Source organism: Hyperolius riggenbachi, chromosome 5, assembly GCF_040937935.1.
Source record: "Hyperolius riggenbachi isolate aHypRig1 chromosome 5, aHypRig1.pri, whole genome shotgun sequence".
Lineage (NCBI taxonomy): Eukaryota > Metazoa > Chordata > Amphibia > Anura > Hyperoliidae > Hyperolius > Hyperolius riggenbachi.
The window spans coordinates 154,306,798-154,319,515 of record NC_090650.1 but is presented as its reverse complement, the minus strand read 5'-3'; the positions used below and the strand labels follow the sequence as shown (position 1 = coordinate 154,319,515).

The 12,718-nt window shown below is 42.3% G+C and overlaps 1 protein-coding gene across 10 annotated transcripts in view; it reads left to right on the top strand.

Annotated features, from left to right (window-relative positions):
- Nucleotides 1-12,718, top strand: part of SUGCT (succinyl-CoA:glutarate-CoA transferase) — a 1,486,943-nt gene that overhangs the window by 159,205 nt on the left and 1,315,020 nt on the right. For all 10 annotated transcript variants that reach the window (XM_068236374.1, XM_068236376.1, XM_068236375.1 and 7 more), the window contains exon 8: nucleotides 806-949. In XM_068236374.1, coding sequence (XP_068092475.1) covers nucleotides 806-949 — 144 coding nt within the window. The remainder of the gene's footprint in view (nucleotides 1-805; nucleotides 950-12,718) is intronic.

Below are 12,718 nucleotides of genomic sequence, written 5' to 3'. Positions count from 1 at the left end.
TTTCCCTTTTGGGGCTAATTGGACCATGCCTTGTAAGGGTTTTTTTTTCCGCCTTCCTCTGGATCAACAGGGATATGTGAGGGAGCAGGCTGGTGTTGTACTTTGTTCTCTGGTTGAACTCGATGGACATATGCCTTTTTTCAACCCAAATAACTATGTAACTATGTAAAGAAAAGCGTCTTATGTTTTTATTTTCAGTTATATAGTTGTTTTTCTATAACATTGCATCATTCTCTGATATTTGCAGTTTACAAATTACACTCTGTATTTTAAGCTGGGAAACAGAACAGAGCTAATGACCCTTTGAACTTCCTGGCAGAAAAACCATAAACAAACAAGAAACAGTGAGAGACAGGTTGAAAATGAGATAAGTGCTGTGGAAGATATCATTGCTTTCTGACTAAATGAGTGGGAGAGCTCAGAGAAGCTCTTTTGCATAGATAACAACTGAAGTTTACCTCTTCCTGTACAGGAAACAATATGAGACTCATATCTGTGCTAATGTTCTAAATATTAGCTGTACTACTCATACAAATCACTATATCATAAGTTTATTTTCACTTCAGATTCCCTGTAAACCATTTACAAGCAAGAAAATACTCAAAATAATTCTTACAGTACCTTTTCAGTATTTTTTGTACTTTTTAAATTGCAAAAGTTATTTTGAACTAAAGATTCAAAATTATCTCCTAGGAGAAAACTCTAGAGAAAAAAGGGAATTGCATATGGGTCATGTTTCTTATATTAATGCATTGCCTTTTTGTTGCAGTGTTCTCTATTTTTAGTTATGTTTCTGCTTTTATAGGATGGAGACCCTGTCCGACCAGGTGTTGCTATGACTGATCTTGCAACAGGTCTTTATGCACATGGAGCAATAATGGCAGGATTACTACAGAAAAGTAAAACGGGAAAAGGCATGCATATTGACTGCAATTTATTATCTTCACAGGTAGGGAAAACTGAGAATCTTGTTAAAGCACAACTTTGAAAAACAAACAGCATGTTTACCAGTATTAGGGCTATGCCCACACTTTGATTGGCCCAATAGACTGCCTGTCAACTGACAGGCAGCCTATTGGGCCAATCAAAGCACTGGGATCACATCTATTAAAGCTACTGGACCCGCCGGGGCTCAGGGCAGTTTGAGTAGAGCGGAGGAGCGTGCGTAACTTACTAGCACACGCTAGCTGCACTACCGTAGCATAGTGTGCGCTGAGCTTGCGCTCCTGTCAGTCAGCTGTGCTGCTTTAGCAGTGCAGCTTGATGAATCTACCTCAATGTTTATGCAAGAAAAGGGTGGGGACTACATATCAAGAGCTGGATGCTCATTGATTGCATTTTGGAACTTTATTTTGACTTAAAGTGGACCTGAACTTTTTACAGGACACAAGGAAAACTTAACAGAAATGCACCCTAGGCTGTATGTATTTAAAGAGTTTAGCCTGTGTAATTCCCCCTCATTTGTGTCTAATCATTAGTTGTAATTTGATCCCTCCCTTGTGTCGCATGACTGCCTATGGCAAATAAGCAGATAAGCCGATGTGAAAGCACAGGCTGTAAACAACATGTCTGCTTCCATGAATCAGATTCCATGAATTTTAGGATTTGTATCAGCTGTAACAAAGAATTTTTTTTTGTTTAAAGGTTACTATGCTGTTGTGTATCTTTTAGAGCAGAGAGGAGTTCTGAGTTCAGGTCCACTTTAAAGGGAACCTAAACCCTAGGGGAAAAAATGAGTTTCACTTACCTGGGGCTTTTACCAGCCCCCTGCAGCCATCCTGTGCCCTCGATGTCACTCCTGGATCCTCTGGTCCCCCGCGGGCAGCTATTTTTTTCGGAAGGCCACGACGCGTATCATTACACGCGTTACCGTGGTAACAGAACGCTATAGCGGGTGTCAACACGTATAACAATATTAAAACAGTATTTAAAAGGAAATTAATGTCATCGCCCATATCCCTTTAATTTTATATTCCTTTTAAAGCTATTCGCAGGCACTAGATTAAACTCGGCCAATAATGTCCACCTCTGCCAAGAATCTAGCGTGTTTACAGCAGCCCAGATCCACCCGGCATTTAACTCTGCCAAGCACGAGTCACGGGCATTGTTTTCCCCACACATCATGCCCACTTTGTGACACACCTTGTGAACCCTCTGTTGGCCCAACTGCTCCCTGCATAGCAACAGAATCGGGACTGTTGACTGAGGGATTCAGTTCAGAACCCTGCTGGATGACTAAGGTCTCTACCTCCTCCCCCTCTCTTACAGGACGTAGAACTGGATTAATATATGTCTGTCTATTATAGGATCAGTTTCACACTCCTGTGTTGTGAGAAATATTCATCTACAAGACTTGATTGATTATCCCCCAGAGAGCTGAAATTATAATCATGGCAGAAACTTATAGTGAGCAGGAAAATAAATATTTGTGAGTTTGCCATTGCATTGCTACAGTGAAGTTATAAACATTCATTCACACATGCATATCCCTGAGGTGTTTTATTTAGGGCTTGTTCACACCTAGGGCGTTTTTGTTATTTTTCAGCACCAGCGATTTTCAAAATCACCTTAAAAGCACTTGTGCAATGATTCCTTATGGGACAGTTCATATCGGCACGTTGCGTCTGCTTTCCGTTGACCAAAGCCCTGCCTGCACCATTTTCGGGTCAATTTTGCTACAATGGAAGATATAGCAAAAGCTCAAAAATCGCTGTATGCGGCGATTGCGTTCGCACTTTTAAGAATAAATACATTGTAGTTGCGGCTCAAAGAGCGCATTGAAAAAGCGCTTTACACAAAATGTAGTGCGCAGATAAGAGCCGGGAGGGGGAAAATATAGCTTACAAAATCGAAAATCGCTGGCTTCAGCAATATTTTTAATTTTAGATGTGAACAAAGCCTAAAGAACATATCTGTAGGAGCTCATATTAACAGCTTTTCCATTTTTTTTAGAATTTCAAATGACAAATAAAAAGTTTTAACACTTAAAGAAACACAAGGCTTACTGGTATTTACTAAATACGGTTCTAATTAAACTTAGGAAGGTTATACATATTTCCATGAAATTCTAGTCAATCCACAACAGAAGAGAAGAAATCTTTTATATAATTATAACCGCATTTAAATACCACTTCCTTCCATGGACTGTGGTTTGAGTGAACACCTATTAGATGTAGATCTGAAGGGAAGGCAAGTTTCTATATTGATAATGTTCATACGATGCTAGCACTCAGTTGAGCAACAGTTTACACCCATGTGGTGTTGTCTTCCTAAGAATACAATCTTCAGCATTGCTCTTACTATTTTAACATTTTCAACATCTCTTATTGAGATACAGATATACATTTTCTTTGCATAGTTACTGGGCCAAACTTAAAGGACAACTTAAGTGAGAAGAATATGGAGGCTGCCATATTTATTTCCTTTTACAGTACCAGTTGCCTGCAGCCCTGCTGATCTATTTTGCTCCAGGATTGTCTGAATCACACAAGAAGTAAGCTTACAGCTAATCTTGTCATATCTGAGAATGTCAGAAACACCTGATCTGCAGCATGCTTGTTCAGGGTCTATGGCTAAAAGTATTAGAGGCAGATGATCAGCAGGATAGCCAGGCAATTGGTATTGCTTAAAAGGAAATCATTATGGCAACCTCCACATACTTTTCGCCAGAGGCGTATCTTAGTAATAAGGCACCTATGGCAAACACTGAAATTGTTCCCCCCCCTCCCCCCGGCGCCCCACCCATCAGAACCCCCTTCCCCTGTTAAAACATTGTATGGGTATATATTTTTTGGTAGATCCCTTGCCAAAAGTAAAGCTAAAATAAATACACACACATAAACTGCCACACAGATAACACACACAGACCATGTACAAAAACAAAGACACTTAAAGAGAATCTGTATTGTTAAAATTGCTCAAAAGTAAACATACCAGTGCGTTAGGGGACATCTCCTATTACCCTCTGTCACAATTTCGCCGCTCCTCGCCGCATTAAAAGTGGTTAAAAACAGTTTTAAAAAGTTTGTTTGTAAACAAACAAAATGGCCACCAAAACAGGAAGTAGGTTGATGTACAGTATGTCTACACATAGAAAATACATCCATACATAAGCAGGCTGTATACAGCATTCCTTTTGAATCTCAAGAGATCATTTGTGTGTTTCTTTCCCCCATGCACTGAAGTTTCAGGCTGCTCTTTTCTTTCTGCAAACAGCTTTGCCCTTGTTTGTAATTCCTCAGTATGTGAAAGCCCAGCCAGCTCAGAGGACGATTTATCCAGCTGATTAGAGCAGCTTCTCTCTTCTCTCTTATCTAAATAACACACAGGCAGTATGCATAGAGGGGCCAGGAAGGGTGAGTTCATAGCAGAACCACAACACTGAAGAACTTGGCAGCCTTCCAGACACAGGCCGACAAGTCTGACAGGGGAAAGATACATTGATTTATTACAGAGACTGTCATAGTAGAAAGTGCTGCAGTTAGCCAGAACACATTAGAATAGCTTTTGGAACATGTAGGATGATTAAAAACAGGATGCAATTTTTGTTACGGAGTCTCTTTAAGGCTCGAACACACGCTTTATTTCCTGGAACGACGGGTCCGTCAGACCCTCCCGCTGGGCGGGCGTTCCAGCGACAGTACAGCGTGTGTACAGTCTGTCAGGCAGACTGATAAGGCTGTTTCTGAACGATCCGCGCAGACTTGCACACACAAACACAGACGCACATACATACTGTACACTCAGAAAGACACAAACACATATACACAGGCATACTGTACATACAGAAATACACACACACACATCACTAAGCCACTTGGGGCCCGTTTACACTTGTTCCGCTACGTTTTCTACACGTTGGTACGCTTTTTTTTTCTTCTTGTCTGTCTGTCTCTTCTCCTCCTCTCTTGTTTACATCTATCTTCTCCCTCCAAGTTTTTCTGCTTTTCTCCTCCTTGTGCCTCTTTCTTTTCCCAGTATATTCCTCTCGCCCGTGTCTCTGCTCTCTCGTCTCTCTCTGCTCCGCCTCTTCTTCTTCTCCTCTCTCTGGCTGCCTTCACACTCACATTCCAGACTCTTCTAAGCACAGAGCCAATGGGGACTTTGAAAACTTTTGTCCCGCCTTTCCTCTGCACTGCAAAAAAAACAACAACTTTTCTCTCGCATGCTGGAAGTAACGTCACTTTTGTTTGAAATCCCCCAGAGAATATGTTGGCCTCCGCAAAAGAAAGTGCAGCCCTGTGTTGATACTGACGCAGGCGCTGCAGCGTACCAGATGTAAAAGACACCACAGTAATACATATGAGTGACTTTATTTAAATATTTAGCCTTGTACAATGCGCACAGTAACGCAGACAAACGGAACAGGTGTAAAAGGGCCCTTAGAACTTTCCTTTTACATATACTGAGTATCTGTTCTTCAGGTATTCTGCTGTATGTGATCAATTGATGAATCTTGAACATTGTTGTAAGTTATCTTCCCAGATATGACATTAAAATGTACTAGGTTCAATCTCTGTATTACAAGAACCTGCTTTCTCTAAAGACAGCAGGCCTTGCTGATCACGCAGTTCTAGTTTGCAGTCCACTACTCTGTTCCTTTCACAATCTTCTCTCATTCACAGGGAGTGCTAGCATATTTTCTTATTTCCCGGTACGCCATATCTCTCTCTCTCTTTCTCTTCCTACGAGGTCTGCATCTTCCGGGGCTGGGCTGGGACACAGCGCCACCTACTGGTCTCTAGGAGCATCTGCAGCCATAAGTGCTGCTGTCTCATGATATGGACTTCACAGATCTCCCATTTTGTTACCGCGCATCTGAGGTATCACAGGGAATCAACAGAACATTAGTGGCTAAGAAAAGAGTCTCATATTTTCAGTTATATGGTGTTATTCATAACATTGCATCATTCTGTTATATTTACAGTTTAGAAATTACACTCTGTATTTTAAGCTGTGAAACAGAGCAGAGCTAGTGACTCTTAGAACTTTCCTGCAGTAAAACCTTATCTGAAGCTGGCTTTCACTGGAATGCAAAGCAAGAGGGTTTTTTCTTTATTCTTTTAGTTGAAGACACACACCCTTTTTCCCTTATTTACTGTAGATACCTACGTTTCTCCAAATCACTTAGAGACTTGGTTCACACTGAAAATCACTGCAAAAATCACTGCTATTTTGCTGCAATTCTGTTTGCACTTCTCATTCAGGGAGTGATATTTATTCCCTCAGTTAGAATTACAAACACAATCATGGAAAACTTTTGCCACGATTTTCAGTATGAAACAGATTTGGTTTTCTCACTGTGCTATTTTCTGCCGTTTACTGTATCTGATCTCCACTACACTGCTATGTCTGATACTGTGCTCCTGCTGCCATTTTTCTGCTCTCCACTATGTTTCAGTAAGGAGTACTTGGGCTAGACTCCCTAACACTGCTACTGCCTATTGAGCGTGCCCTAGTGGATCTGGCATTTTGAGTCCGCCAGGAGAAAAGTGCAATTTAAATGTTGAAAGCAATACAGGAGCAGAATAAATGACTGCAGGACATCGCATAGCAAATATAAATATTTGCCTTGTCTTGCTATGCTGATGCTGTGTCTGATCCTCCTACACACTCCAAATTGTGAGTACGGAGGCGACCCCTCAAACTACCTGAGTGCCAAATTGCAGCCCCACATCCCCGTTGGTTCCTGAGATAGGGTATATCAATGCTATCTTGTGAACCAGTGGGGCTGGGGGACAGCAGTTTGGCACAGGAGCAATGAGTGCTGAGATATCAAGTGTTTAATATCAGCATATGCAAATCAGAAATGAGCAACAAGATATCATGGCTGTGCATTGGCCCGAATCTTAATTAGTCGGAGTAGTGAAAACAAAAAACACAGGGACACCGGGAGCCCGTTATCGCGTAATCATTTCACAGCATTTGGACGATTGTCAAAAAAGTTATACTCACAAGTGTGGGTTGCTTGTGACGGCAACCACTGTCAGTGCATGTGGAGAAATACCGTCTCCACTCTGCCTTGTAGGTCGTTGCTCCTGAGAAAAAAGTGTGCACTATACGTAGATACGTAGGAACACAACCCCTAACACGTAGGGTAAGGATACTTAGCAATTCAGACAGTGGGAGGCCCCTTCAGTTTTGCAATAATATAAGATTATTCGGGTTCACAGAGGTAAGAGTAGGAAGTCTTACCTATAATGAAGACTCTTAGACAGATTTATAAGTTAACAATTTATTTAGCACTCATCTAAGAGTTTTCATCACAGGTAAGACTTCCTACTCTTACCTCTGTGTACCCGAATAATCTTATCATATTATTGAAAAACTGATGGGCGCCTCCGACTGTCTGAATTGCTATGAATCTTAATTAACCACTTGCCGACCGCCTTAAGCCGATGGGCGGCGGCAAGGGCTGAGCCCAATCGACCGCAATACGCCCATCGGCGGTGGCGGCGGCGGGCATGGTTATGCGGCGATCGCGTCATTCGTGACGCGATCAGCCGCCGGCGACTGGCTCCGCCCCCCCGCGCTGTAACCCGCCGTTACCCGTTACTAGCACCCCGATCGCCGCACGGAAAGTGTATAATAGGCTTTGGCCTCAATTCACTAAACTTATCTCCTGTCTTTAATAACTCTTCTAGAGTTGTTACCATGGTGATAAGGCATGTAGTATTCAGGAAACATTTTACCTCAGGCAAGCCTAAAGTTAACTCTTCTGTCTTTAAATTAACTCTCCAATCCTTAAAATAACTCCAGAGTTAAAGACAGGCTGTTAATTAGCTGCATGTGAAAATAACTACAGAGCAGGTAAATTAACTACAGAGGAGGTACATTAACTACAGAAGAGGTAACTTAAGGAATGAAGAGGTAAGATAACTCTCTCACGTGTGGAGGTAAGTTTTCTCTTGCCTTATTATCTCTAGCATGATCTTAGTGAATTGAGGCCTTTGTAATGTATACAAAGCCTATTATACAGGCTGCCTCCTGCCCTGGTGGTCCCATTGTCCGAGGGACCACCAGGGCAGGCTGCAGCCACCCTAGTCTGCACCCAAGCACACTGATTTCTCCCTCCCTTGCCCCCAGATCGCCCACAGCACCCCTCAGACCCCCCCCCTGCCCACCTCCCAGACCCATCTTTACACCCAATCACCCCCCTAATCACCCATCAATCACTCCCTGTCACTATCTGTCAATGCTATTTTTTTAACCCTAAACTGTCCCCTGCTCCCTCCTGATCACCCCCCCACCCCTCAGATTCTCCCCAGACCCCCCCCCCCCTGTGTACTGTATACCTCTATCCCCCTGTAATAACCCACTGATCACCTGTCAATCACCCATCAATCTCCCCCTGTCACTGCCACCCATCAATCAGCCCCTAACCTGCCCCTTGCGGGCAATCTGATCACCCACCCACACCAATAGATCGCCCGCAGATCCGACGTCAGATCACCTCCCAAGTGCAGTGTTTACATCTGTTCTCTACCCTAAACACCCACTAATTACCCATCAATCACCCCCTATCACCACCTGTCACTGTTACCCATCAGATCAGACCCTAATCTGCCCCTTGCGGGCACCCAATCACCCTCCTACACGCTCAGTATGCCCTCAGACCCCCCCTCCCCTTATCAATTCGCCAGTGCAATATTTACAACTGTTCTTCCCTGTAATAACCCACTGACCACCTGTCAATCACCCATCAATCACCCCCTGTCACTGCCACCCATCAATCACCCCCTGTCACTGCCACCCATCAATCTGCCCCTAACCTGCCCCTTGCGGGCAATCTGATCACCCACCCACACCAATAGATCGCCCGCAGATCTGACGTCAAATCACCTCCCAAGTGCAGTGTTTACATCTGTTCTCTACCCTAAACACCCACTAATTACCCATCAATCACCCATCAATCACCCCCTATCACCACCTGTCACTGTTACCCATCAGATTAGACCCTAATCTGCCCCAGGGGCACCCAATCATCCGCCCACACCCTCAGACCCCAGCCCTGATCACCTCACCAGTGCATTGCTTGCATCTATTTCCCCCCTCTAATCACACCTTGAGACACCCATCAATCACCTCCTGTCACCACCTGTCACCCCCTAGCACACCTACTCATCAGATCAGGCCCTAATTTGCCCCGTGTGGGCTCCTGATCACTCGGCCAAACCCTCAGATCCCCCTCAGACCCCCTTCCGATCATCTCCCCAGTGCATTGATTGCATCTATTTTCCCCTCTAACCACCCCCTGAGACACCCATCAATCACCTCCTGTCACCCCCCTAGCACTCCTATCCATCAGATCAGGCCCAATACAACCTGTCATCTAAGAGGCCACCCTGCTTATGACTGGTTTCACAAAATTTGCCCCCTCATAGACCACCTGTCATCAAAATTTGCAGATGCTTATACCCCTGAACAGTCATTTTGAGAAATTTGGTTTCCAGACTACTCACGGTTTAGGGCCCGTAAAATGCCAGGGCAGTATAGGAACCCCACATGTGACCCCATTTTAGAAAAAAGACACCCCAAGGTATTCTGTTAGATGTATGATGAGTTCATAGAAGATTTTATTTTTTTGTCAAAAGTTAGCGGAAATTGATGTTTATTGTTTTTTTCACCAAGTGTCATTTTTCACTAACTTGTGACAAAAAATAAAATCTTCTATGAACTCACCATACACCTAACAGAATACCTTGGGGTGTCTTCTTTCTAAAATGGGGTCACTTGTGGGGTTCCTATACTGCCCTGGCATTTTAGGGGCCCTAAACCGTGATGAGTAGTATAGAATCCAAATGCCTCAAAATGACCTGTGAATAGGATGTTAGGCCCCTTAGCGCACCTAGGTTGCAAAAAATTGTCACATATGTGGTATCGCCGTACTCAGAAAAAGTAGTATAATGTGTTTTGGGGTGTATTTTTATACATACCCATGCTGGGTGGGAGAAATCTCTCTGTACATGGACAATTGTGTGTAAAAAAAATCAAATAATTGTCATTTACAGAGATATTTCTCCCACCCAGCATCTGTATGTGTAAAAATACACCACAAAACACATTATACTACTTCTCCTGAGTACGGCGGTACCACATGTGTGGCTCTTTTTTGCACTCTAAGTGCGCTAAGGGGCCCAAAGTCCAATGAGTACCTTTAGGATTTCACAGGTCATTTTGCGACATTTGGTTTCAAGACTACTCCTCACGGTTTAGGGCCCCTAAAATGCCAGGGAAGTATAGGAACCCCACAAATAACCCCATTTTAGAAAGAAGACACCCAAAGGTATTCCGTTAGGAGTATGGTGAGTTCATAGAATATTTTATTTTTTGTCAAAAGTTAGCGGAAAATGACACTTTGTGAAAAAAAAACAATTAAAATCAATTTCCGCTAACTTGTAACAAAAAAAATTCTATGAACTCACCATACTCCTAACGGAATACCTTGGGGTGTCTTCTTTCTAAAATGGGGTCATTTGTGGGGTTCCTATACTGCCCTGGCATTTTAGGGGCCCTAAACCGTGAGGAGTAGTCTTGAAACCAAATGTCGCAAAATGACCCGTGAAATCCTAAAGGTACTCATTGGACTTTGGGCCCCTTAGCGCAGTTAGGGTGCAAAAAAGTGCCACACATGTGGTATCGCCGTACTCAGGAGAAGTAGTATAATGTGTTTTGGGGTGTATTTTTACACATACCCATGCTGAGTGGGAGAAATATCTCTGTAAATGGACAATTGTGTGTAAAAAAAAATCAAAAAATTGTCATTTACGGAGATATTTCTCCCACCCAGCATAGGTATGTGTAAAAATACACCCCAAAACACATTATACTACTTCTCCTGAGTACGGCAATACCACATGTGTGGCACTTTTTTGCAGCCTAACTGCGCTAAGGGGCCCAAAGTCCAATGAGCATCTTTAGGCTTTACAGGGGTGCTTACAATTAGGCACCCCCCAAAATGCCAGGACAGTGAACACACCCCACAAATGACCCCATTTTGGAAAGTAGACACTTCAAGGTATTCAGAGGGGAGCATAGCGAGTCCGTGGCAGATTTCATTTTTTTTTGTCGCAAGTTAGAAGAAATGGAAACTTTTTTTGTTTTTGTTTTTTGTCACAAAGTGTCATTTTCCGCTAACTTGTGACAAAAAATAATATCTTCTATGAACTCACTATGCCTCTCAGTGAATACTTTGGGATGTCTTCTTTCCAAAATGGGGTCATTTGGGGGGTATTTATACTATCCTGGAATTTTAGCCCCTCATGAAACATGACAGGTGGTCAGAATAGTCAGAGATGCTTGAAAATGGGAAAATTCACTTTTTGCACCATAGTTTGTAAACGCTATAACTTTTACCCAATCCAATAAATATACACTGAATGGTTTTTTTTTTAATCAAAAACATGTTTGTCCACATTGTTCGTGCTGCATGTATACAGAAATTTTACTTTATTTGAAAAATGTCAGCACAGAAAGTAAAAAAAAAATCATTTTTTTAACAAAATTCATGTCTTTTTTGATGAATATAATAAAAAGTAAAACTCGCAGCAGCAATCAAATAGCACCAAAAGAAAGCTTTATTAGTGACAAGAAAAGGAGGTAAAATTTATTTAGGTGGTAGGTTGTATGACCGAGCAATAAACCGTGAAAACTGCAGTGGTCTGAATGGAAAAAAAGGCTCTGGTCCTTAAAGGGGAACTTCAGCCTAAACAAACATACTGTCATTAAGTTACATTAGTTATGTTAATTCGAATAGATAGGTAATATAATTTTTTACCCACCCTGTTTTAAAAGAACAGGCAAATGTTTGTGATTCATGGGGGCTGCCATCTTTGTCATGGGGGCAGCCATCTTTTTGGTTGAAAGGAGGTGACAAGGAGCATAAGACACAGTTCCAACTGTCCTTTGTCCTGATAACCCCTCCCAGCTGCATGCGCTAGGCTTCAAATGTCAAATTAAAAATTCACCAAAACAGCAGAACGAGAACAACAACATCAGAAATCCTATCATGCTTTGCACAGCATCAGGGGAAAAATGCCCAGGCAGTTTTCTTCTGTGCAGCTAAAAATGAGGCTTCTATAAGAGAAACAAAGTTTTTTGATGCTGTGAAACTGTTAAAGAAACACCAGGCCTTTTCAGTGCTGCTGAGTCGATTTTTAGTCTGGAGGTTCACTTTAAGGGGCGAAAAGACTGTGGTCCTCAAGTGGTTGATTAGGACTACAGTGTGGAAGGGGTTTCACCTTTTCAGCTGGATTTCCATTGCCTGTCGGCCTTTTTCCCTTCTAAGACCTGGGTTTTACCCTGACAAACCTGCTATTAGCTTCACACTGGTAGTCAGTTCATTTCCACCTTACAGTTCCTCTTTAATGACTGTGCTCAGAATTCAAATTTAAAAATATATTAGACTTATGAGCTATTTATTATATAAGGCCATTTTCACTCCCTTCAGAAGTGGGGTACCTATATCTCCTGGTTGTAGAGCTTTTAGATCAGTTAAAATAAATCTGTCCTATCAAACTTTTATTTATGGGCTACATTTCCTGTACAGATGCCCTAGCATTTTTTGAAACATTTCTGGTTATTTTCTTTTATTTGTGAATGTTTTACTGCGGTTTTCCAGAAGTTCCTTCCATAAAGAGTAAAGAAGTTTAGGCAGCTTATTACATACAATGTATCATACGGAATTGAGAAGATGACTGTAACATCTGCATAGCATCAG